This window comes from Gallinula chloropus, assembly GCF_964237585.1.
Source record: "Gallinula chloropus genome assembly, chromosome: 3".
NCBI lineage: Eukaryota > Metazoa > Chordata > Aves > Gruiformes > Rallidae > Gallinula > Gallinula chloropus.
The window spans coordinates 115,654,309-115,681,817 of record NC_140087.1 but is presented as its reverse complement, the minus strand read 5'-3'; the positions used below and the strand labels follow the sequence as shown (position 1 = coordinate 115,681,817).

The window sequence follows — 27,509 nt, the reverse complement described above, 5'->3', positions numbered from 1 at the left end:
GCTTTTGCAAGGCTGGTCTACACAGAGCAGTTGCTCAGTTTATATCTGTCGAGGAGACTGGGTGATTATTTCATAAGAAATTGCATGTCATTCCCTTCTCTTTCCTATTATAATTTGTATTATGGGAACCCCTAGAGGTCCCAACCTAGAACTGGCCTCTCCATGAATGTCAGCCAACACTACAGGAGACAAAGGCTATTTTGAAGAGCTGAGTGTTTATAGCTAGACATCTACAAGTGTGAAAGATGGAGACTAAGCAAACAGAAGTGGTATGTCCACAGTCATCCCAGCCAACCCAGCACACAGCCAGGAATATAACCTCAACCTCCCTGGCCTCTGTAGAGTGACCTTCCACTTGATTATGCTATTTGCCATTAGAAATGTAGCCATAACAGCATCCAAATAGCTTAATGGCCAGGGTTCCTGACCCATGGCAACCTCCCAAGCATGATCAGTCATTCTATCTGAAATGCTCCTAGTTGTACCAGGTCAAAATTGTGCCACAGAGCATACTAACAACCAAACGGGGTGGGTAATCATCAGCCAGAGCCTGGGGCTGCCCCTGGCCCTGGGTCATTTCCTAGCAGAGACATGACTCTTGTCTCTCCCTGGTTCTCTATGCCCAACACCATACATATATATATATATATAAGTATTTATGCAAAGTCTGTATGTATCAAATTACTGAGTAACTGAGAACACTAGCTAATAATTACTTTATAATTTAATACTTAAGTCTTTACACCTTGGCAGCTAGCACTTAATGTGACATTTCTGACTGTACTGTAACTACAGGCTGGAGAATAATTTTTCCTGACTGGAGCTGGAGAGGAATTTTTCACCAAAGTTGAATCATAAAAGAATTTAATTTGGAAGACGCCTCAGGAGGTCATCTGGTTTAATCCCTGCTGCTCAAATCAGGGCTAAATTCTACATTAGATTAGGGTTGATTGGGTGTTTTTTTCAGAAGAAACTGTACAGAGAAAGCATGTACCAAAACAGGCATATGCTGATTTAAAAGAAATGTCTTAAAACAAACAAATCTTCATATTTTACTTGAAAATCCCCACTGGAAGTAAAGAAATAGCCCCCTCAAAATAGTCTATTACCTTGGTGATCAGAGCATCCACCTGGAGTGTGAAAACCTAGGTCCAAACCCTCACGGTCCAGGTGAGAATCTTAACCCTGGACACTACCCCAGCAGGTAATCTTCCTTCTCTCTCCAAAGCCTTTTACAAAACTTTCTGAAACATCCTTCTTTTTATCCCACTGCAGAGAAACTTTCAGACCTCTAATATATGTATTGGATGGGAAAACACTTTCTCATCCAGCCCTGTGAATGAAGACATAATTAAGAGCTAACTCATTCACAGGAGAATCTTTGAAAAACACACATCCTTTAGCAATACCTACAGGGGTAAACCCACAACCAGTTGAGTGTGTAAAACAGAGGCAGAAATTAGGAATAGAAACTCTTTTCAATATCAAAGTAGGTGGGGAGAGAAGAACCTTATAGACCTGTGAAGAATGCAACTTGTCCTAGGGATCCTCCTTTGGCAGGGGGGTTGGACTCGATGATCTCTGGAGATCCCTTCCAACTCCTACAATTCTGTGAATCTGTGAATTAATAATCTTTTTATCTATGTAGGTATTTCATCCACAATTACTGTGAAGGCATCTGGATAATACACCAAACATACTAAGGGTTGGTATCTTCACCCATAATTGTCCACCACAGGAGTTTTGTTTCTTCTGGGAGGGAAATGGGATCAATGTTTTAGCCTGAGTATACAGTGTAAAACATAACAGAGTATAATAGAACTTTATAGACTTAATAGACTTTTTTTTTTCCCCTTAGGAAAAGTAACATGGATTCAAGGAAAAAGCACTAAGGCATTAAAACTCTGCAATAGGACAAGCTACATACACAGTTAATAAAACAGTATCTGGAAAGGGAGAATACTTGTGACTGCCTGAAGTGGCTGAAATATGAAATAGTTGATTAACTTTAGAAAAAGATCAATTTTGAAGTCTTTAATGAGCAAGTGCCAGGGTCCTCAGTGAAGGTCTTATTTCTTCCAGGGCACTAACTCAATTTCCTCTTCTGGTTTTGTTATTATTAGCTACATCTCCCGATTAACAAGTATAACTGATCGCTTAGCCACATGTCCCATGGTCCCATTTAAGGTCCTTAGAATCTTTATTAAATTCCACTGAGTGTCCAAAGTCAGGGCTTGTCATTTGGAAATTTGGCTGGGATTTAAATGCAGTATTGCATTTAGCCTAGAAGACATGGGACACCCAGATCTTCACATCCTTGCTGAAAGTTAGTCCAGCCATCATAAGACAGTCAACAACAAAACTCTGCCTCTCACACTGGCAGTCCTTACCCTTGTAAATGTGTTTGGGACATGTGGAGGAAGGTACCTGATGTATGGCTCACAATATGAGACTGGGTAAGTGAATCTGAGTGCACGCTCCTTGGGAACCAGTGCAGTTAGTGGGTGATGTGCTCCTGGCACCCTGTGATGGGAAGTAAGAGGGCTGTGCCACCCAAAAGTGATGCCACCTAAATTCTGCCCTAGGAAACCAGTTCACAAGCCTCTGGCTGAATTCAGACTGGTTAGGGCTGCAGTATCCTGGGCTGGCACAGAGAGAAGGCAGCACTTTCTTAAAAGGAAGAAAAAATGAGGAAAAAAGAAAGGGTGAAATACACAGTAGTATTTCAGACTCTCAAAAGGTTTCCTCAAGCTTGATCACTGGAGAACAGTGGGGAACCTAATAGAAATCTGGATAAACAAGCAGATAGAAAGTGATGTTACAGAGGACACAAGCCCTTGAAAGTATTTTCTGTTTTATAGCATTGCCACCTCCATCTTAGCCAGGATGAACCAAAGCCAGTTGTCTTTCATCCAGGCACTGATGGCTGCCAGGCACTGGATGATGGTAAGGACTGTGACTGATAGAAAGAAAATACAGAGCTGAGCATCACCCATATATTTACTGGTTCTTCAACCCATAATAGCCTTATATAAATATTGAAAAGAACTGAGGCAGCGTAAGTGACATAAGAGAGCTGGGGCTGGGAATGAATCCGCGTTTTTCTCTCTCACTCTCCCAAGAAGAACCGGCCTCCTACAGATCAGTCACAATCTGGTCCTAAGCCTGCTGTAACTGTTTCAGGCTGGATATAATTCAGTCCAAATGCAAACATTTGTATTAGTGGGTTTCATGTTTCACCCTGAAAAATTAAACATGCTTAAATGGCCGAGGAAAGGTGGCAGTGATATTCAGCAAATGGCTCACCCAGCTCTAATCCCCCATGCAGTCATTTGTAGGGCAACAGAGATTTACCGTGATTAAGATATTTGCTAAGGATAATATCCCTTTTATTACTGCCTGTTTTCAGAGACACTGGCTTAAATATAACTCAATAGAGAGAAACCAAGGAGGGAACAGCTGCAGCCCTTTCTAGACACATTTTTAAAGGTCATTATACGACATGGTTATAACATAGCAAGAACAATTGAGGGGAAACGATGATAAATGTTTTTAATGGAAAAATTGGCTCTCTCAAACAGTAAAGTGAATGAGAAGACCCACTGTAGTTACAGGATGTGTACTAGAATATTAAGGTATCAACATGTAGTAAATACATTTATCCAGTGTCTTAAGGACATTTTTACCTATGGTCTATGAAAATTTTCTGAATGAAAATGACTGGGAAGCTCAAAACTAAACATCACTTGGCTCAGTTTCTACAAGGTTTTAGAGAGAAAAGCTCCTGAAAAGATTTTCCATCTACCAAAGTGATGGAATACATTAATGCCAGATCTACCTTGCCATAAACTGTATTTTTCAACAAATTTTTTTTGTAGAAAAAAATTATTACATTTTGCTAATTAAAACATGCATGCATCACATAATCAATGTATATTTAACCCTCTTTCCTAGATCAAAGAGCTGGAAATACATGGAAAGACAAATTCATCTTCATCACTACATTCTAAAGGATTAAAATCTCAGAATCAGGGATATGAGCAAAGAAAAAGATTTTGTAGGAAACAGAGATGGTCTTGCCTGCTTCCTTCCCAGGTCAGGACTGTTTCCCATAGAAGACCATCTTGTCTAGTTTACAACATCTGTATTAAAGAGACTGCACCAAGATGCCACTTCAGAACACAACTGCACTCCATGTTAGCCAATAACTTCTATTCAGCCCAATTTTTGCCTTGCTCACCTTTGTCTCAGCTTTGGTGGTGGGTCACAAAGCAAAGAACGCTTCCTCCCTTGAAATTCATATCCCTTTGTTAAACCTAGCCATTCCACCAAGCCCTGACTTTCATCACTGGTGAGTGAATGTGTCTAACTCTTGGCTGGCAGTTACTGTTGGGGCACAGAGACAATTCGCTTTCTCACCCAGCCACTCTCCCCAGAAGAGCCACGTTAATGGCATGTACATCTCCAGTGCTCTGTGTCACTCCTCCTACTCACATCTCCTGCCATACCTAGCAGGTACACATTGGTTACCCTGCTGAATAGCTGAGATGGCTCCAGTGGAATATGCAACCTTTTAGGCACAAGCTAAAACTCAGCCAACTTTTATGGAGACTGGAATTCATCGCCAAATAATAAAGATGACCATCTCACACATGATGAGATTTTGCTGCTTTCAACTCAGGCAAAGGCAAAAGAATACTCTGCAAAAGTCACCCCATAGCAATTTCTTTTGTCAGTCTAAGGCAAAACAAGGGTTACCATGGAAATGCGAACTATTTATTATGGATGTAGTCACTCCAGATCATAATTCACAGTCACAAAGAACAGAAGGCACCTCTGCAGACTGGCTAGGCCAGCCCCCACGCTCAGACTGCAGTCAGCCAGAGCACCAGGCTCCTCAGGGCTGCATCCATTTGAGTTTTTAACCTCTCCAAGGACTCTACAACCTGATTAGGCAACTTGTTCCGATGATCCTGTTAATTGTATGAGAGATGAGTACCTGTTAACATCTCTTCTGGGAGAATTAGTACAACAGACACCTCTAAGCAGCATCCTCAAACAAGAGAATGCCCGTGAACAGCTCAGCTTGGACATACCTATCCATCACCCTTCCTTGTAACCTGTGACTCCCATTTTTATATGTTTTATTTTCTCCCACAATCAAGTAATTCCAAGGATCTCAGGTAATCCTTCTGTAAGAAATTAATTTTTTTTAGTGCATGGAGATCTACATCTTCCCAAAATAAAACCAGATAAGCACATCTCAAAGCAGACAGAGCACAGGTGCCTTGACCAGCTTTCACTGACTCCTACACTCTTCTGTGAAGAAGGTAATTGGACTAAAAGCATATTTTCCAGCTGGTGGTCCCCTCCAAACCTTTTCCCCCACATTCCTATTCCTGTGTTCTTATATTTACTTATTTTTTATTTCAAGTAAGCATTTGTTACCTGAGATTTGCATCCTCTTTTATGCTTTAGAAGATAGAAGCAGATTCTGGCCTCAAAGTCCCTGAATGCAAGTAAGTTGGTGGCAAATGCTACCCTTTAGAGCACTTCACATTCCTACAGCTCCCTGCTTTTGTTTTATTTTTTCTTCCAATTTCCTTTCATTTATAACATGAACCTTAATCTCCCGAATTTCAGAGCTTCCTCTTCATCTCCATGAATCTGCTACTAATGAGTACCTTCCATTCATCTCAGGGTTTCCAGAAATCCATATCAATCAAGTCAGCATTCCCTTAGGCAGGACTGGGTGGTGGAAACCTTTCCAGGACAGCAAAAGTCCCCAGAGTCCTCAAGTCCAGACTTTCCTCTGATATCCCCACACACCCTTCAGCTGTGGGCTACCTGGTCATTCCCTCATTTCAACAGCCAGGACCTAAAAAGAATTGTCCCTTTTCATTTGGAGCATAAGTAAGCAACAATGTCAGAAATTCACACATCCACACAGAAATACCTTTGAACATTATCTCGGTTCAATTTGCCCTCTGAGGAACTGTTTGTGAAAATGCTGGGCTTGTAGCTTTTAAAAATGGAAGTTCACCACTCTGGGTGGCACGGAGCGCGCCACTCGCTGCCGCGGAAGTTAATCTCAGACTCTGAAAGATACATCTCGGGTGACAGTCCAGAGCTGTATCAAATAGGCACTTTGCCAGCTTCAGAAGTACCCTGAAAACTCCACAGTGCCAAGCTCCAGAGGTCTGAAACCGTTTCGACAAGTAAGAAGCTTGTTCTTTGCAAACGACCTTGTCAGATTCCTTTAAAATTACACTCCTGATGCACCCATCCAATTTGCAGTGTTTAAAAGGCGCCTTTCCCACTGTCACTTTCATTAGTCTGGAGGAGTTGTCTTTTTCTATTCTGCAGTGAAAAGCCTGGCAGTGTTGCAAATTAACTGCTACATTTTGTTTCCAAAGTAGAGTTCAGATGCACCTAGTTGTACTTTTCTGTTGGACAAACAGAGGTATATGCTTATCTAAGGAGGCCAAAGGGAACAGTATCAACATATGCACCTTAGACTGTGAGGTGGGAGTTAAACAAAACACTTGGGAGCCCAGCACAGATTTAATTCTCATCCTGCTTCATACAGTGACAAATTTGGGCTGATTTGCTGAAGCAGCTGTAATTTACAGGCATCCTGCTGCCTGAGCCTCTGCCTCACCATTCCAAGGAGATTCTCCTCCTCTACTCTGCACTGGTGAGGTCTCATATGGAATATTGTGTGCAGTGTTGAGCTCTCCACTTCAAGAAGGACAAGGAGCTCCTGGAGAGGGTACAAAGAAGGGCTATGGGGATGATTAGGGGACTAGAACATCTCTTATGAAGAGAGGCTGAGGGACTTGGGACTTTTTAACCTAGAGAAGAGAAGATTGAGGAGCTATCTTCTCAATGCATATAAATTTATACTTGAGGGGTGAGTGTCAAGAGGAATTGCCATCACACAGATGGGGTCAGTCTTTTTTTAGAGGTGCTCAAGGACAGGACAAGGGGCACTGGGTATAAACTTGAATATAGGAAGTTCCACCTAAACATGAGGAGGAACTTCTTTACTGGGAGGATGTCCAAACACAGGCTGCCCAGAATGGTTGTGGAGTCTCCATCTCTGGAGATATTCAAAACCCACCAGGATGCGGTGCTGTGCAGCCTGCTCTGAGTGATCCTGCTCTGGCAGGGGGGCTGAACTGGATGATCTCCAAAGGTCCCTTCCAACCCCAACCAGTGATTCTGTGATTTACTAGTCCTTACAAGGGCCTGAGAACCTGCTGGCTAAATTTTGGTGAAATTTGTCAGAGATGTTGAGATGACAAGTGTAGCCAAGTCCCTTCCCATTTTATAAGAACTGGTAGCCAAGTACAGAAGAGAGACAAATTAGTGCAAAACTGGGTGCAAGTTTTGCACTGTTCCACCAGCCAATCAGCATGGATGTAATACCTGGTCATTTGGCACAGATATAGATCTGGGCTGGCTACAGCATAAGAGGCAACATCAGAAGTTTGGTGAAAATCTTTGGTGCTGCAATGAAAAGACAGGAGGGATGATCTAAGAGAAAAGATGACTTGAATATATAGGGAGAAAAGGCTTCATTAGTACCACCACTCATAGCACTTTTGTTCTCTCTGTGATGGTGTAAATCTCAAGTACTCCTGCTTAAAATTATTATTAAAATAGCTGAAAGGGAGAATTTATGCTTATATCATTAAAACTATCTTCTCCAAATGTTAAAGTAATGGTAATAATAATTCTGACACAGGGATATTAAAAGGGTACCTGATTGATATTTTTACATATAATCCATGGGTTTGCCTAGAGCATAAAATATGGGAAAATGAGGTCTACTAGATTAAAAGCTAGTTCACTACTGTCCTAAATAATTAAACACACAGTATTCCTTCAATGGTTTTGCCTGAGAAGAAGCACGTAGCTGGGAGAAATACAGTTACTGAAGCTCCCAAATTCATCTGGGATGCTTTAGAAGTCCCAGCTCCCCGAAACATGATTAGGTGACAACCTCATGTGTCTTTTAAGCAGTAAGAAAAATAAGTGTGCAACCAAGAAGAACTTGATGCACTATTAATATGATGAAAAATGGAAAATATCAGGAGATACCTGTTTTTAAAATGTAGAATTTGTTTGAAAAGCAAATATAGGGCTGATACTGAAAAAATACTGAAGTAATCCACAGTATTGGACTATTTAAAAGAGTTCATTACCATGCCTCTACCCTGGAGATCTACTCTTCTCCACTTTTTTCCAAGGTACGTTTACTTGAGGAGAGCAATTGATCTATATTTTCTGCCTTGAATGAAGTACTGTGTAAGTTACCTCCTTGTTCTGCAAGGCCTACATGCACTGTTTGAAGTGTGGATTCCACACAACAGATTTAAGCTTTCACAAAAGTAAACCTCTGCAGCATCTTGCTATGGTTTATAAGCGTATTGCTTCAGGGACACACTTTTCTTCTCATAGTTCTTCACCAGTATGCCAGAACATCTTGAAATCTATCATTCAAAGCAAACTTCTACCACAGTAGGATCATGTTGAGATTTATATCCATGGGTTTCATTTTTAAAAACTCAGTTTCCTTGTGTTTATCTTGGTTAATTGCCCCAAGGAGACCCCCCTTGCACTCCTGGGAAGAAGGCTCCCAAGTCACTTTCATAGAATCATAGAATGCTTTGGGTTGGAAGGGAACTCAAAGCCCATCCAGTTCCAACACCTCCACTGCAATGTGCAGGGACACTCTCCACTAGATCAGGTTGCTCAAAGCCTCATCCAACCTGACCTTAAACACTTCCAGGAATGGGGCTTCCACAACCTCTCTGGGCAGCCTGTTCCAGGGCCTCACCTAACATCTAATCTAAATCAACCCTCTTTCAGCTTGAAGCCACTGCCCCTTGTCCTGTCACTGCACTTCCTGGTGAACAGCCCCTCTCCCACTTTCCAGTAGAACCCCTTTAAGTATTGGTAGGCTGTAATTAGGTCTCCCCAGAGCCTTCTCTTCTCCAGACTGAACAAGCCCAACTCAGCCTGTCTTTATAGGAGAGGTGCTCCGGCCCTCTCATAATCTTTGTGGCCTCTTCTGGATTCAATCCAACAGCTCCATGTCCTTCCTGTACTGGGGCCCCCAGGGCTGGACACAGCACTGCAGGTGGGGTCTCACGAAAGCAGAGCAGAGGGGCAGAATCACCTCCCTCGACCTGCTGGTCACTCTGCTCTTGATGCAGCCCAGGACACGGTTGGCCTTCTGAACTGCTAGCACTTTGTCTCTGACCAAAGCCATTCATGATGCCTGAAGCACTGTCTACAATGCGGCCTCCATCATCAGAACAGAAAGGTACCACAGGTGCCCACTACACCTAAGGATGGGCTGGATCTCCTGCAGTATGTAAGAACAAGTTCTCCCAGTTCCTTCTGGCAATGCTGTTGACTCACTCAATGTTTGGAGCTCAGAAAGACTGCGATACATTTCTTTTTTCTCCTTCGCTGAAAATTTGTGGCTTCAATGGGGCTTTTTACCCTTGTTTTTTTCTCCTAGGACCCCACAGAAAACTTAAATGCCAATGGATGAAGGGATCTATAGAAGTCACTGCTCAGTGATTTATACAATTTAGGCAGATTTCAGAATTTGTCTGTTTTAGTGGTTCCCATCTGGATACTGGAGACCTGATCCAGCAAAGGGATCTTCCTGCCTACATCAGCAGGAAAACACCTTAGTCTTCACTGGTTCCTCATACACATCAATCAGGGCTGAAAGCTGAATCTTGAAGGAAAATAGGGATTTTATTTATTTATTTCTCTATTTTTTTAACTCTCTCAGGTCAGCAGCAGTTTCCTCCTCTGCAGGGGCAGGGGCTGACAATAATCTCTGCGTTCACCGACAGCGAAATCACGCGTTCCTCTTAATGCCGCTCCTGGCAGTCAAGCGATCAGTGCGCTACAGAGATGGGGCTATTTGACACTGCCTGAAAATCCCTGTGCATCAACAGCTTAAAACAATATTAATCGCTAGCATTAAGGTTTCTCTGACCCCTATCACAGGCTGATGGATCTGTCCCGGGTTATTTATAGCATTCCTTTATTCACACCTTTTCATCGCCGCCGCGTTCGCAGCCTGAGGTTTTATTGCCCTTATAAATTTCCACTCCCCACGCCACGCTAACAGTTTTGAAATAATACAGATAAGCAAGAGCGAGCTGATGAATGCAGGAGGTAAAAGGCTTATTTTGCTGCCTCGGTGGCCAGGCCAGAAGGACGTGCCGGTTTAACAGCCCCTCACTCCATCGCTGCTCTGGAAAGCCTGGCCCACTGAAAAGCAACGCGGCGAACAATGCCGTGAACTTCTCCTGCCACCAATAAACCTGTCTGACAAGGGAGATGAATGCTTTTCTGAAAGGGTTGATAACTACTGAATTACCAATCTATCTCAGCCCTAAAAATCAATCACCGGCATTAAAGGGGCGAGGAATCCATTGAGGGCCCTCATTTGGAATTTCTACAGGAACTGTTCTTTCTGCTCTCGCTCACAGCATTTTGCAAATCCTGCCCAGGGACTGAAAGCCTGGAGGATGTGTGATGAGGCCAGGCTTTTCATGCTGCATTCACTGAATTTAACAGGAGGTGTGATCCTTGGCCCGGCAAAGTCAATGAAAAAGAGCACACTAGATTCAATACTGAAGGAATGGATTGGTAGATAATAGCAGGACAAGGGGGAATGGATTAAAGCTGAAGGAGGGAAGGTTTAGATTTGATATTAGGGGGAAGTTCTTTACAGAGAGAGTGGTAAGGTGCTGCCCAGAGAGGTGGTGGATGCCCCATCCCTGGAGGTGTTCAAGGCCAGGTTGGATGGGGCCCTGAGCAACCTTGTCTAGATCATGCCTGGAGTTTGGTGGTCCTGCCTGTGAAAGGGGGTTGGAACTCTCATCCTTGGGGTCCCTTTCAACCCAGACCATTCTATGATTTTATGATTGTAGGGTAATTAAAAGGTGAACAAGATGCATTGACTACAACCTAGGTGGTCCTTCCCATACTTTTCAGCCACTCCAACTGTAATCCGGTAAGTGGACCTGACCAATTCCCCAAGAGATGTAAGGCAGCTTCACATTCACCAGCCACTCAGAACTGCTAAGACAGAGGATGACTATTTGCAATTCTTTGATAGCTGGAAAAGCTCTGCTCAAGTAAAGGTGTTCTGCTGTTTGTATAGGCTTTTGAAGTACCACTGGCAAAAAAAACACATATCCCCACCATAAGGCAGACACTCCTGGGACACAGTATGGCAGTTCCATCACTGTATATCAGAGAGTGAGAGCTTGAAGATGACAGTTTTACTGGCAGATTATCTAGCTGAAATTAATTCCTAATTCAGTTGTTTTCTAATTAAAATTGCCTAGGGTTGCGAAGAAAAATAAAGTTACCCGAGCAAGATTTTGTCAAGGATATGAGGATGGGCATCCCATCCCAAAAAAGTCATTGACATTCCATAAGAATTAACTGATCCTCTTAGAATTAAGTCTATGTTGGAAAGAATGACTGCCTGCCCTCTTCAAAACACATGTCCAGGTCGATTCTCAGCACAGAAGTTTTTCCATAAATCAAAGCTACAGGTTCTGAACTAGAACACAGTGACTTCCTCCATCCCCTTTTCCATCTTCAATGCTCCCCCAAGCTTTTGGCACTTCATCCTTTGCCAACAAAAGCGTTTTGTCCCCAGACACACTTCTCAGAGCCTTGATACACCTCTTACAAATATGGTTTTATATTGTTAGAGAAAGGTTTGAGCTGCAATTGGAGCCCAGGTCACAATCCAGCCTTTCAGAAACTTCAAAGGTTTTAGTCTTATGGTTGTGAATAGAAGGGAGAGCAGCAAAGTCTGGATTTACACTTTGTTACATCACAGAGATGATCAATACTGGGAGGCTTCACACTTGCCAGCCTCCAATTACTACATCCAGCTGCTCCCCACAGCACTTTAAAATTAAATAAAAATAATAATGATTTTTTAAAAACCTAAAACCAGCACTGGATGGAGATTATCACTCCCAGAATCCTTGAAGTCCTAAACTAAGGTAGCAACTGGCTGATAGAGAAGAGGGAAAAATATCACTGTTGCATTAGAGGAGGCTGCAGCTCTATTCAGAGCTGAGAAGGGGACGGTGCATCCAGGGCAGCGTGGCAACAGCAGAAGAGGAGACAAGAGAAAGGCACTACGTGGGGAAGTCTTGGAGGAAGCCACAAAAGCAAGGAAGGAGCCCTCTCATTTCTCAGCAGCACTGCCAGCAAATAGCCACTTGGACAACACATCTCATCCCAAGGAACCCCTTCAGAGAGTCAAGCAACATCTCATGTCCCAAGTTTGTTCATCAACATTGACACTTCTGAAATAAGGAAGCCAAAATATAACCAACCAACCAACCCAAAAGGCACCGTGGGCAAACAGGTGGCATGCAAGAGCGGATAGATCCCTGCAACCAACCCTGGTAAAATCAGCTCCACTGGTATTATTGGGGTGCAGAGAGGTGAAGTTATTTCTTCAGCATGACTTGAGAAGACCCACAGATCCTGTTTCCAGCAAGGATTAGACCACGCAGCCCCTCCGGAAAGTCTTGCACACAGAGCAAATATTTCCTGGCTTACAATAACACACAATCTTACACGGTTCTCTGTCTCTGAAGTGAGGGGGATGAACAAATGCCAGATTGTTTGAATAATATTGGTGAATCCAGATTCCAGTTAGAGGGAATTCATGTTAGACCAATTAAATAGCATGTCAATTCCCTCTAATTATATGTTCTTGCAGCCTACACGGTAATTACACTTAATGGGTCTAAATCAAATCAGCATGTTACCTGAGAAATAATTGGATTTGTGTGCAATTTCTTAGTGATCCTGAAAGGTACCCTGGAGATTGAAGTCCTCTGTGTGTTCAGGGCTTGATCCTAGGCTGTGTGTGCTTTAGGCGTGGATCTCAGGCTACATTTGCCCTGGCAAATTAAATGTGCCGTTTCTCTGGCACTGAGTCCAACTGGCACAAGACAGCCCAAAGCCCTTCTCATCAGCTTTTTTAGCTTCTGAAACAGGGTGGCTGTATCCAAACTTCCCACTGGAAACCATCCCCAGCTAGTGACAAATGCCAGGCTACATCTATACCGGAGGAGAACAACTCCAGGTTTCTCTGCTATGGCAGTATGTCCCAGCCTTGACTTTCAGGGACCTTCTAGGGGGTCTCTATTGAGGCTGTCCATAGCAGGATGATTTGCAGAGGCACCTCCAGGTTTAGAAGGACAGGTCATAGCTGTGCTCTGCTGAGATCTGTACTGTGCTTTTGAACATCTTCCTAAAGGTTGGTACATATTGGAAACTAAGGCCCACATGGCATGGGAAGAGTACATAAAAAAATAAAGTCCCTGTACACTTACATGAACTTCAAATCACATAGCAGCAATAAATCTGCCTCACTTGCTCCAAACTGAGGCAGAATAGAACATTTTATTGATTATTTACGATCTCCTCGTATATTCTGTACCTTTAAAGTATACAATGTTTTGTATACTTTTGTATATTAATATAAAATTAATATTAAAAGGTATTTATTTACAGATACAGAGATTTCTCAGGATTGCCAAACATCTGACACTTCAGAGCTGTCCTACGCATGTATCTGAGTCCTGTACAGGCAAGATGAGTGTCCAATGGACCTCAGTTCCATCCACTGGATCAGAGGGGACCAAGATGAGCACAGGGCTTCCCCAAAGCATACAAGCCATTCAATTTCACATCACTTCTAGTTAAGCAAGCAATTGTCTGAAAAAGTTCTTTGAATTTCTAGGGAAAGTGAACCACAATTCCAAAAGTAGCTTCAACATCAGATCTCTAGAGGGGTCTTCCCAGCTTCCAGCAAAAGCAGCCTCAAATTGGTTAGTAAAGCAGAGTGCTCCAATCGCCCTCCTCCCTGCAGCCCCACCATTTAAAAATCCATGGCTTTCTGTTTCAATGGGATTTACTGTCCTCCGTCGCCTTGAAATTCTGCCCATGAGAAACCAAAATAGCACCTTGCCTTGTGAGTGAACCTGTACAGCCAGCAAGCATCAAAACCACTAGATTTCAAACACAACATAATATCAGAGAGGCATAACTGCAGTGACAGTGGCTGGAGGGAAAGTCTGCACCATCTAGTTATTCTTCAGCAAAGGTACAAGTAAATGCCACTAACTTCATTTTTGCTTTCTTTCAAGGAAGTTTTTCTTTTTAGATAAGTACCTCCAGTTATCTAGAGGCTTTTTGAGGCTCCAGCATGACTCAAGAGTGGGAGGGCTTGGGCATCCTTATTTTATATTAAAGGTGTCCTGTCCAAACTCTGCAGGCCATTCCAAAAGTGGCCTCTCATACTTGTATACAGGAAAATTCACCTTCTATGTTAACTACACTTAACCAAGGCACCTACTTCAGTGGCATAGACACATCAGGCTCCCTTAGAATCATAGAAACCTTTTGGTTGGAAAGACCTTTAAAATCATCAAGTCCAAACATCAAACCATGTCCCTAAGCATCACATCTACACAGCTTTTAAATACCTCCAAGGATGGAGACTCAACCACTTCCCTGGGCAGCCTGTTCCAGTGATTGACAACACTTCTGGTGAAGAAATTTTTCTTAATATCCAATCTAAGCCTCCCCTGGTGCCACTTAAGGCCATTCCCTTGTCCTGTGGCTTGTTAGTTAGGAGAAGAGACCACCACCAAAATACTAATTGTCCCACAGAGATCAGCAATGGGCAACACACAAATCAAGATGAATTTTAGGTGAAGCCATTTTAGGTGAAATCACACAGATTATAGACATTTGTTACTGCAAACATGGCAAGCTAAAAAACTGCTAATTGGTTACATACACTGTTTACACCCCACTGATTGGTTAGTGATTATAACGAGTTCTGATAAACATCTTATAGCTAAATATCATTAATTTACCTTTGATGCCTAAAAGCATCTGCACACCTGCTGTTTTGACTATCTTATTATGGCTGGTTCTTAACATGTTCCGTTACTCTCAAGTACCTTCCCATAACTTCTTCTTGTTTTAGGGTAGTCTGTACCCCTGTCATCAAGGCCACTGTGTTTTGAGAATGTGATTATTAAAATCCTCTCAGCATGAGTAACTTTTCCTGTCTTGTGGGAACACGAGGATATTTTCAGGGCCTATGTCTTCAGTGAAGAGAGCTGGGCCGCCGGCAGGCCTGCTGTCTTCCCCGACATTGTCCTATACTTTGTATTCTATGGATCCATCTCTCTCCAGTCCTCTCTTTAACCTTCTCCCTACAGCAGGGTGAAAAGGTTTAATGAACAGGCACTGAATTCACACAAGCACTAGATTCTGTTTCTGAGACTCAAAATCACAGAATCACAGAACTGTAGGGGTTGGAAGGCACCTCAAGAGATCATCGAGTCCAGCCCCCCTGCCAAAGCAGTTCCATGGGACAGGTCACACAGGTAGGCATCCAGACAGGTCTTGAATATCTTCAGAGAAGGAGACTCCACAACCCCACTGGGCAGCCTGTCCCAGGGCTCTGTCACCCTCACTGCGAAAAAGTTCTTCCACATATTGGTGTGGAACTTCCTGTGCTCCAACTTGCAGCCATTGCCCCTTGTCCTGTCCCCACAGATCACTGAAAAGAGGCTGGACATTTTCCCCTGTGTCCCACACTTAAAATATTTATAAATATTAATCAGATCCCCTCTCAGTCTTCTTTTCTCAAGGCTGAACAGCCCCAGTTCATTCAGCCTGTCCTCATAGGGGAATAATGTCTTCAGTCATCAAGGAAAGGTTGACCATGTCCTGGTATCTCTGGGCAAGACTAATCCTCACCTATTGCAAACCTTGCTGGTGCTTCAGCAGGTTCTGATCAAAGTTTGTGCTACAATAAAGAAACAGTAGTTTGTGTCAGGTTACCCTGTTTCACCCTGCAAAACTGGAGCTGCCTGAAAAAAATGTCTTGAGGAAATGTTTTACAGCAGCTTCCCCTGCTCTCCTTCAGGAAAATCACTTACCCAGCAAACACACAACCTCTTTCTTTTCTAGCATATCTGTAAGGAGCAAAGAATGCAAGCCATAAATATTTATGCACAGATGGGATCCTGAAGTACCTTCAGAAGTTCAACACGGGCCTCAATAGTCAGACTTTTCAAGTGAGCTTTGATAGAAAACCTGCAGGCTTAGGAGGACTTGTCAGAACACCTTGCTAATCACCTTCTCTCAGGGATACATTTCTCACCCAACAAGGGATGTTACCATCACTTCCAAAAACCCCACAAAAATGCAGGTGCTTCATTACCTACTTTTCATCTTGCCAGATGCCTTCACTTCATTAGCACAGGTATCTGCGTGGAAGTGTCTTCTGTGCCATGGACAGAGTCAAAGTGTTTCAAACACTTTCTGAAATCAGGTAAGTTCTTCTTCCCCAAGCCAACTTTTTATTTATTTCTTCCCAAAAACTTTGCTGATGTGATGCTGGAACCATGTTTGTTGCATCATCTAAAAACCTTGGGATTAGGCTGGTTGGAAATACCATATTCAGACTTTTACTTGCAGCCGAGTCTGGGCCTGTTCTGCATCTGAAATCCGTTGGCACTGTTCGGCCACCATCAAACCCTATCCGTCCCCTAACTAGTGTGTCTACTTCCAAAATGCTGATGGGGAACGGTGCCCAGGCTGTGCTAACTCCCCTGATGGGGCCAGAAATTGGCTGAGAGGGTGTTGGTTGTCCTGGGCCAAAGCCACATCAGACTCACTCCTCCACACCATGCATGACTGCACTCCTAGCCCCATTTAATTTAAACACAACTAATGAGATCACGCAAAACCCAGGTTAACATTTCCCAGCGTGATCTGGGAGCAATTAAAAACTGGCTTCTGGCATGGCGTGGGCAGGTGATCTTCCCATGGCACCACTGGCTTCAGTGTCTGCCTTAGGCACACAGGTCTGAAGCCTCTGCCCAAGCAAAGAGGTCCCAATCCCACTGGAGGGGCAGGTGGAGAGGAGTCAAGTCCCACTAGCCCACTGGGACAAGAGGGTGGCTGCAGATGAGAGCGGGAGAAGCCCACCCACCGCTGACAGCATGAGCTCAGTGCTGGCAAAGCCTTTTGCTGGCACCTGCAAAAACAATCTGCTACTGGGGCTGCCAGCAAAGAGGAAGGAGCCGGAGCAGCAGCATCCCAGCACAGCAGCAAGAGAGGGGGCGAGGGGAAACGCTCCTCCTCACCCAGGGGGTTATGTTACACCAAAAATAAAGGTGGAAATGAATAAAAAGGCCTCTCTGGGGAGTATTAAGTATGAAAACGCTTTGGTCTCGCCAGAGCAAATAGATTCAATAGCGAGATACTTACTTGGCCTGCATTTGTACCACACGATGAGGTATTTGCCGGTTCCAGGGCACGGATCCGCGCCAAACAGCCGGCTATTGACGAGGAACTGGCAGCTCCGCCTGTCCTGGCACTCATCCAGCATCTTCTGCAGGCAGGGATGCACACAGACACGCACGAGAAACAGAAAAACAAGAGTACTTCAGTATCTCCACCAAAGGGATCATCAACGTCAGACAAGCTTGAGAACGCCAAGGCCACCTTTGCCTCCTCAACTGGCCACGGCACGAGGCAGGTAACAGTGCTCAGTGCAGTGGGCACCTCAGGAGCCGTGGGCAGGGAGACAACTGAGGTTTTAAGGAGTCTTTCCCTTTCACACATGGAAAAGGAGAATGTGCACTGGGACAGTCACAGAGGTTTTTGAAACCTTTGCATGCAATGTAAATGTAGTATAAGGCAGTACTGCCCCAGGAAAAGCAGCTTGGAGGACATGGATCAGCCTTGACAGTTAAAAAGTGGAGACCCAAACTCTGCCACCACCATTCTGCTTTATATTTCTCACAGGAGATGCACAATTTCAACTGCAGCTTTCATAAGAGCTCTTGCCTCAGCTATATAAAGTTTTGGCAATTGCTGGCACTCCAATAATTAGCAGTTGTGGTGGGAAAATGGCTATAGAGCCAACTTACTCAGTTTTTAATAGGGTTTACTCCTCTTCCCCCATGACTATAGCATTCCTTTTAGCTAAACTCAGCAAGGGCCCATGAGTTGGAGGGCCCTCCCACCACCAGTATTTTGGGTCCTATCCCCTTTCCTGTGCTGCTTTTCCTCTAGTGCTCGCTCCCCACGTCCCCATTCATAACACTCATAAAAACTCCATCTCAGAATCCACAGGGGCAAGACATTCTGTCTCCTGCTAGAAAATAGCTTCATTAAGGAAGATTAATGATTTCTTTTAACCCTATGATCCTCTAAAGCAGAAGTGGGGGGAGGGAATATTATTAAGTGGGGCAGTAATTAAGTTTTAAATTCAGCTGGATGGCTTAGGTAGTATTTATGTACTCCTGTAGAGCCCCCAAAGCGCTAAAATTACCATAACGTTTGCCTGACACACATGAACCTGTCAGAGCATTCTGAGACCACAGAGCGAGGTAATCCACCAGCCTCACTAAGTCCCTGCGATACAGAGCTGTGAATTCCAGTCCCAAAACAATTAATTTTCACTTGCAAGGAGGCACTGGAAAATCCTTTCTCAGAAATTCTCCCTAGGCTCCCCTGGTCTCTTTTGTCCTCTCCCTGTTCGCTTTTCTTACACCCAGCTCGATGTCCAGGCTTTCCCACAATCTTACCCCCGTGCCATTAACATAAAGGCTGTTCCTTCTCTACCATGCACCATCCCAACCCACTTTCTCTCTGCCTTGGTGACTCCTGTACTCTCAAGTTCTCCCCAAACACGCTGTATATTATCTTTAGCGTTATAATGTCACCCTCTGAACAACAGGAACAACAGCTGTTCCTGTTTCAAGCGCAATTTGAAACTGGAAGGTTGCTCATAGCTGCATAAAGCTTTCACCTTTTGGGCTGAGACACGCAAGAATTCATGCCTGCCTCGAGTCTGACCTTTATTTTAAAGTTCACCCCAAGATGATTCAAGCCTCTCCTAGCGAGCAGAGAACATATGCTGCTGTTTTCCACTTGCAAAGGTAATAAAATGCAGGCATCTCGTTTCGAAATACAGGGCTTAGGATGGAAAGGCTGAAAGGTGAACGCTGAAGGAAGTGCTTGGGAGCATTAGCCCCAACTTGACCGTCACGTTGAAATGCACAGAAAAAAGTCTATCCTCTATCTAGGCTCATAAGAGCTGACTGCTCACTCAGTATGTGAGATTTAATTTAATGTAAAATCCAGCGAGTTGCAAAGGAATTTAAGTGAGGCCTCTACGCAGATAGCTCTTTTGATCTCACAAGGCAAAGAACAACTGGAACAACTTGAGTGCTTCACATAGACAGAAACCCTCCCCAAACCACTGCAGACCTGTTCACTGGTACTGGACAGCCATGGCTGTGTTTATACACAAGCAGAGCTAAGAGTATAGAGCAAAGGGAAAGAAGCAGCACCCCAAATGTCTTCTTTCTCACATGGGAGATTTTCTCCCCTCAAAGGCAGCAGACTTTGGTTTTTCGGTCAACAAACCTGTTCATAGCACTTGGGTGAGATTTCCAAAAGGGTGGGATTTCCAAAAGCCTTCGACATTGCACAGTTACTGAAAGACTTGTTGGGGCCTGGGAGCTGTTGGGCTGCCAAGGGAGGGGGTTGAGTCACCTTCCCTGGATGTGTTTAAAAAAAGGGTAGATGAGGTACTTAGGGATATGGTTTAGCTTAGGTTAGGAATGGTTGGACTTGATGATCTTTAAAGGTCTTTTCCAAATTTGTGATTCTGTGAAAACCACCCTGGGTTTCATCAGAGGCTGAGTTAGGCCAACAAGAAGCCTCTTGAAAGCCTCAGCTTCAATGTCTAAGTGGTACTTGTACCTCTGTCCTTAGGGTCAGCACCAGAAGTGAAGGCAATTACTAACCTCAGAGAAAGATGAACAGGAGCAGCCTCCATGTATTGCCACTTTGTCTTGGTCTGCTCTAACCTTTCTTATTATATATATAATATATTCCACAAAGGTGAAACCTTCCAAGACCTAGGAAGATGCTTGTACCTAAATGAAGGTAAAAAAGTCATCTATGGCATTGTGAGACCATAGAAAATGGAAAGCATTCTTGAGGCAGAATATGCCTTTTACTAATTGGGTTTAATGTTTAGGTAGTTTCAACTTAATTTGCTAATAGCTATAAGTCTGAAAAGTTATTTAATGGGAAGAGAGAAATCAGTATTTCCTTTTCATCCATGTAATTCTAATGTGTCTCCCCCTGAAGAGCAACAATTTTGATTTCCTGCAGACTGTTCGAGTAAAGACTTGGGAGTAATGAAATACGTCCAGTAAGAGTAAAACAAAAAGAAATATTTTCAGTGCTTGGTGAAATACATCAGGAAAAATGCAATGAAAATTAGCAATGGCTGTCTGTGCCCTATTCTTGTTTGAAAATGAAGTACAAAGATGTTCACAGAATCAATCTTTGAGATCAAGTCCAACCATTATCATTGAGTCCAATGAGAGGAGTTACATCATCCTTAACATTAACTTTAAAACTTGTACATACAGCTTTTACCTGCCCTTACACCAACATCTTCATAAACACTGTACAGCACAGCAGTTCCACAGACTACATGTGACAAGATGAACCTCTACAGACACAATTCTTCTGCAGTTGCACTGCATTTGGTATTTATGAGGGCTCTTACAAACCAAGACCGACACCAGGAAGGCTGTGAGTCTACTTGGTAGTGAGGGTATGTCCTGAGCTCACATGGATTTTGCTCAATGTCTGGAAAAATATGGGCAATTCATTCTGTGTTTGCCTTGTTCTTCTGGCTGTCAGTTGTAAAGGTGAGAAAACAAAACTACAAAACCAAGAAGAGCCCCAGAGACAATCCAAACTTGCACAGAAATAGTGGTAGACATGCAGAATTATCCCTAAGTGGGATATGTAATCACTCCAACTGAAGAAAGTGGAGGAGGAATTCCTGTCTGGCATGAAAGGGGAGGGAAGACACATTAACTGCATTGTGCCAGTTTATAATTGCGCTCCAGTGGTAAATCAAACCTGAGGGCTGACAGCCAGCGCTCAGGAGGGAGGCTGTGGCTGTTTAATCCCATTCCATTCTCTAGTTCATGACTGAGCTATGATGCTGCAAGATTTAGAGGAGATAAGAGAGCAAGAAATGTGAATTCAAGTAAAACAAACACTAATCTAACCCCTGTGATTTATGCCCTGGACTAATCTCCCTGTGGTGGCCCAGGTCTTAAAGCAAGGGCAGCCTGAAGCTCAAAACCATGTCTTTCTAGTGGGCATTGCAGATGAAACACATTTCTCGGGCTTATTTGCTGTGCTCATTAGTTAAGTAATTGCTTGTGCTCATTAGATAACAGCCTTTTAAATCTGGAGCTGGATGCCAGCTTTGCAAGAAGGCTGTGCTCAGCCATTCCCAGGGGTGCACTCATTTTTGTTCTGTCTCTTCAAATCACTCTTCAAGAAGCGCTTCCCCTGCCCGCTTAAAATAAACCACAACTGAGCTTAACACCCAAGGCAATTAAACTTATCTCAGGTCTTGGTCCCTTGTAGTAGTTCATAGATTCAGCACACTTAGGGTGAAACTTTGGACCCATAGAAGCCAACGGGGAAACTCAATGGGAACTAGGATTGTGCCACAGGGCTGCTCTCTGTGCAGCCTCCATCATCAAAGGAGCATAAGGATTGACTGCAGGGCACGTCAGTCAGGCATGAAATTACACAGAACACCACTAAATAATTGCCCAAATTGCATGTTGCTGAAGAGAATAACTCAGAGAGCAAACTGCATGAATGGATCAGAGCTCTGGGCAAAGATGGGCATGGGTTTGTACTAAGAATTTTGCATAAGAAGATACTGGTAATTTAAAAAAACACAAGTAAGTATTTTCAGGACAAACTCAGTCCATATGTAGCCTTTCAAATGGACTTACACCCTCACTTATATTTGGTGCACCTCCACAGGTTTTGCAAAGAGAAGTAAACACAACCAAGAAGGCAGCATGAATTCTCCCTACAAAGCCACACAGTGTGATGCGTTGATGATGGTTTCATGTCACCATCATGTCACCAATTGAAATTTTATTTCAATTTTGATACTGTTCTATATACCCCTGAATGTTGGTATGACTTTAAAACATGCTGTAAATTTAGTAATTTTCAGTTGCAAACTTATTTACAGGTCCTTTTTCCAGTCATCTGAAGGTTGACATGAAGATTCACATGAAGTACTGAAGCCCATGGGGCAAGAAACAAGGACCAGAAACAGGGAAGGACAGGCTACATAAGGAAGTGAAAACTTTGTTGATGGTTACTTGCCTACGGCTTCATCAAGCAACTTCCCAGCCTGCCACTAGAAAGTAACTCAGCTCTGCCCAAATTACTGCATTCAATCTGTGCATCACATGAAGAAGAGATCACAGGCCCTGAATCCTAATATCTGTGGCAGGTTGTAGTACTATATTATCTATCTCTTCTCCCAGGGACATTACAATGGTCACAGTTGTCAGCAGGAGAGAACTATGCCCACGTGTTTGGTGATTACAGGCTGCCCACTGGGATTGTGGAGTCTCCTTCCGTGGAGATATTCGAGACCCATCTGGATACCTCCCTGTGCGACCTGTCCTAAGGAACCTGCTCTGGCAGGGGGGTTGGACTCAATGATCTCTGGAGGTCCCTTCCAACCCCTACGATTCTGTGACTCAGAGTAACACACCAGACTGAAATAAAGAGCTGAAAATGGGGCACATGTTCAGCATACACCAGCAGGACAGTAGGACAGGCAGCAGCAAGCTGTGATGTTGAAGCCCAACAGCAAGATTCACCAGAGATCCTCTGGCAGAGCCTTGGAAGAGCCCAGAGGCAGCAATTCACAAAGAGCAGGAACATGCTTAGCAAACAGAAGGACCCAGTAAAAGCTGCATTACAAATATCACCTAATTAACCATTACCTACATTTCCTAACAGTGGGAAACTTAATCTGTATGCGGGGTCAACTTCAAAGGGAGAGGAGGTCTAAGCTGCAGAAACACAAAAGGATGCATAACCAAAAGTCATGGGATTAAAGAAAGGGAAAGCTTAAAACATAGAGTGGAAAAAAACAAAACCACTGAAAGCAAACCATTACACTGTCAAGCAGGGTCTTAGTGGCAGTGATGAAGCCCCATGATTTGGAAAGTTTAAATATAGAGTAAACAAAGCATTAGGAGGTTTACACCCCAGGGAGTAGTCTTGCCTCATCAGGGAGACAGGCTGCACCCACCACCTCTGCCTCCAGTGCCTCTTCTTCTGCCCTACGTAATCAAACTGCTCTGATGAGCTGTTTCAGTCAAGCCAAAGATTTCAAAGATACAGTGATTTAGAGATTACCTGTGACCTCTGAATGCAGGCCATTATTTGGGGAGCTGCTTGCCCAAGAGTTATATTTCACCCTGGGTAAGATTCATGAATGAAGCTGCACTGGTTCTGTGATTTTTAAGAGCAGCTTCAGCACAGCAGTAACTTCTTGTGGACCCTGAACTCACTGCTCACCAACCTCTGCAAAGTAATTAATATAGTCTGATGAAGAGTTGCCTGAACCACTCATTAATTCACTGACATTTCTGGGACTGAAACTCTCCTTGTTCACGCTGACTGTAAACTGTGGAGACCTTCTGATATGCAATATAACAAACAGTGGGTTCTCCTCCTAGTCATACTAATGACCATCATTCTTCCTTTCTAGCATTTTCCTCCCTCTTTCCCCTTGACCATCATCATCTTACAGATATTCAAAGTCGAGTCAGGACCATTTCTCAAGTGCAAATACAACAGGACCCTAATTCCTGTTGAGCTGTTACATCAGTGGGACCACACAATATCCTGGGCATGGCAGTGGCCACTGTCCTTGGCCTACCAAGAAAGCTAGAGCAGTTGGATCATTTTCTTCTACTTTTTTATTTAACTCTACCACACTGTTTATCCAGAATACTTGGGGAAAATAAAATCCTCTTCAGAAACACTAACACACAGACACCTTCCAGCCCCATCATTTTGTGATCAGCAATGCTTTGAGAGTCACGCGCCTACCAGAAACTTTATCTCTTCTTTCACCAAAGAGGTCAGCTCCCCTTTGCTTTCTACCACAAAAACCTTACTGGTAGATGTAAATGAAAAGGGGGAGAGAAAGGCTCAGGGAATCCTATGGTTAACATGCAAAGAATCTGCTCCCTTTTGTACTGCTGCCCCACATGCTGTTGGGGTGACAGCAGGAGTGGCAGCAAAGGTGTCCTGTATCTCACTTAAAGGACAAAAGGAAATACCACAATCAGCAGCACTAGTGATTCCTGTCAGCAAGGACTGGTTGTCCTGGAGAGTGTTGAAAGAGACCCAGACCACAGGCTATGCCTGCCCTCCCTCCCAAACTGGCTAATCTCTCCAAGAGGATGCATGACCCCACAGCACCATCCAAGCAGAGCTCGTCTTGAGGAAACAAGTCACAGTAAAACACTGCCCACTGAAGTGCAGTTTCTGCTGATTTCAGTGCAGGCATCTATTAGGACAGAAGTTAGCCTACAATGTATTTGATAAATATCTGGGAGTAGAAACACAATGAATAAGAGGCTCTCCAGGGCTTTTTAATTTCCTTCCAAAGAAGCTTTGCTCCAGGGCTTTTTCTTTCCGAGTATGCTGTGGGTTTACTGTTCTGACAACTCATTTTGGTAAAATGAGACTATTGCAGATAATCTGCTGTGAAGTGTAATCCAGGGTTCTGGCAACAAGCTGTAACAGCAGGCCAATCATTAAACATTCTCCCATACAGACCTTGAGTCACTTATAGCTGAAAACGAGGGACATCAGGAATACTGATCCAGAAATGAGCGGCTGCAGAAAGCTTTATGAACAAGCCACTCCAAACCTTCTTGTCTTCCTTCAAAGATACACATGCCTCCAGACATTTCCACAGGCACAAGCTGTGTGCTGTGTACTTGGTTAGGAGTGACTAGGTTTTTTTACTACAGGGATTCACTTATCAGTAGGCACCTACTGTTAGGCGACGCAGAATACTTAACACTCCTATTGCCCCTTTGCCCTCTGCGCCAATATTTATGTGAGCATATGAATAAACAGACATTGCTGCTGTATCTCTTATCAGCTTCGTTATTCTCCAGAGGCCAGATCTCATGAGATGTCCCCATGGCAGGGAAATACAAATGTATGCAGTAGTGTGAGAGGTACCCAAATCCCAGCATAAAGGAGAGGCTCAAGGAGGTGAGAGTAGTCCCAAGCAGACCTCCTTGGATTAAGGGGTGTGTCTTGGTGTTTTGTGTCTCCTCCTGCTGTGTATCAATGTAATGTGGCTACTTCTCCATTCCCTCACACTAAAAAAAATCAGACATTGTGAGGATTAGAGGTGGGCTTGACTAACCCTATCTGGGTTATGTGACATTACAGAGCAAGAGAAAAGCTCTACTGTGAAAACATGATGCACTGACCTACCAAAAATCTTCAGGCTCTCAAAATTGTTAGGTTGCATGCTCAGACCAACTCCACCTGCAGAATTGCTCCTAAGGAGTAAAGGCACATGGGAGTTACAGGTCATGGCAATGACATCAACACATACACTATGTTACTGCAGCTCTGCACCTTCAGGAACCAAGCTAACATCTCTGCATGATTCTGCCCTGGTGATACAGACCTTGTGGTGCGCTCACAACTCAAATCTCTGCATAAATAATGCACTGGGGATAAACACCTTGTTATGTGAGAACCATTTTCAGTGGTTTCACCGTGCCTGAGGGTGGTGAGGCCCTGGCACAGGTTTCCCAGAGCAGCTATGGATGACCTCTCCCTGACAGTGTTCAAGGCCAGGTTGAATGGGGGTTTGGGGCAACCTGGTATAATGCAAGGTGTCCTTGCCCATAGCAAGGGGGTTGGAACTAAGTGATCTCTAAGGTCCCTCCTAACCCAAACCATTCCGTGATTCTATGATGTCTCTGCTCATTGCATGGGGTTGGATTAGATGACCTTTAAATATCCCTTCCAACCCAAACTGTTCTATGATAAACAACCCTTAATATTCAAGAATTTACTTCTTTGAAAGATGAACAGACTTTGGTCTGTTCTTCCTGACCTACAAGCAAGAAAAGAGATGGTTCAGCAACCATAAAGCTCCTCCTCACAGTCCTCCTCTGCCAAGGCAGGACATGAGTCCCTTACCATGACATGAATCCCTTACCAGGGCCACCAAGGTTCCAGATATTCCTCTCTGTTCCACAGCCTTCCTGGCTGGGGTGAGGACACTGCTCTCTTCTACCTCCCAGTCAGGAATACTTTGCTGGGCCCCGGAAGGAAAAGACAGAAGACAAATACCAGACCACACTGATTAATTAACAGCACTAGTGCCCCAAATTAGCACCTGTTAATAAAGGATGAATGGGAACTTTCTACTCTTCTGTCTTCAAAATATCTCAAAGATGCTTCACAAACACAGCACAAATCTCTCTTTCCTTCCTGCCATCTATCTTATGTGACTTATTCTAACTCTGCACCCCCCCCCCCTTAAACTGAGTGGAGTCAGGGGAGCAGGGGGAGCTGTTTGAAAAGCAAATAATGTCTGGTTTTCAACACAACTTCATTTTTGTTGTTCTGATCCCTCCACATTCATCTGATCTAAAAGTGAACAAGAGTCCAACCACATCAAGATGTAAATCCCAGTCTGACTGTCCAAACTTTTGTGAGTTTGGAAATCTCCCACAGAATCTGACATGGTGATGTTAGAACAACAGAAATGTGTGGTTTGGGGTCAGTGCTTTAATGCCTCAGACACGCTTTCCCTAGTGGTCTGCACTTCATTTCAAACAAAAACAAGACACTAAAGCAAGGGATCCTGGCAGCCAACCAGGTAAGGCTTGATTAGTAGTGGTTGTCTCAGTGTAATCAACCCTTTCTTTTCCCTTTTTACCATCAAAACAATGTCTGAAGTGGACTTTTACAGAGGACAGAGCTTCTAAATGGGAATGAACTGTTACTCACAGGTAGTGTTTGTGGAGAGTGGTGTTAATAACTGCCCTTCAGAGCCCCCCCACTCAGGCCACTCTCCACAAAGGAGAAACAGCAATTTTATATGTACTTAATTGTGAGGGGGTTGCTTTGGCTAACTTCTTTAATTATTGATAATTACACACAATCAGCCTATAGCAGCCATGTAGCTGAATGTCAAAACCACAAGAATAGATGCAATTTTCTTGTCTACAGTTTTCCAGTTTTCTAACATATATGCATTTCCCACCAGTGAGCTGCAGGCAGCTTGCCATTTAGCTTGTAGAGTTTCTGACTTCCCCTTGAAAGGGGCCTCACCCCTTCCAGGATTAAGAAAGAAGACAAGATTCATCTCTGGCATTGGACTGATTCTACCCTGGGCAAGCATGGGTATCAAAGCCAGATTTGGGGGCACCAAAGAGGCACTCTGGATCTCCTCAGAAGAGACTTGGGAA

At 43.8% G+C, this 27,509-nt stretch overlaps 1 protein-coding gene across 2 annotated transcripts in view; it reads right to left on the bottom strand.

Moving 5' to 3' along the window:
• LOC311190055 (protein eva-1 homolog C-like) overlaps nt 1–27,509 on the bottom strand; it is a gene marked incomplete at both ends in the record, with an annotated part of 212,226 nt that overhangs the window by 127,029 nt on the left and 57,688 nt on the right. For both annotated transcript variants that reach the window (XM_084261904.1, XM_084261905.1), the window contains one exon: nt 17,380–17,503. In XM_084261904.1, coding sequence (XP_084118030.1) covers nt 17,380–17,503 — 124 coding nt within the window. The remainder of the gene's footprint in view (nt 1–17,379; nt 17,504–27,509) is intronic.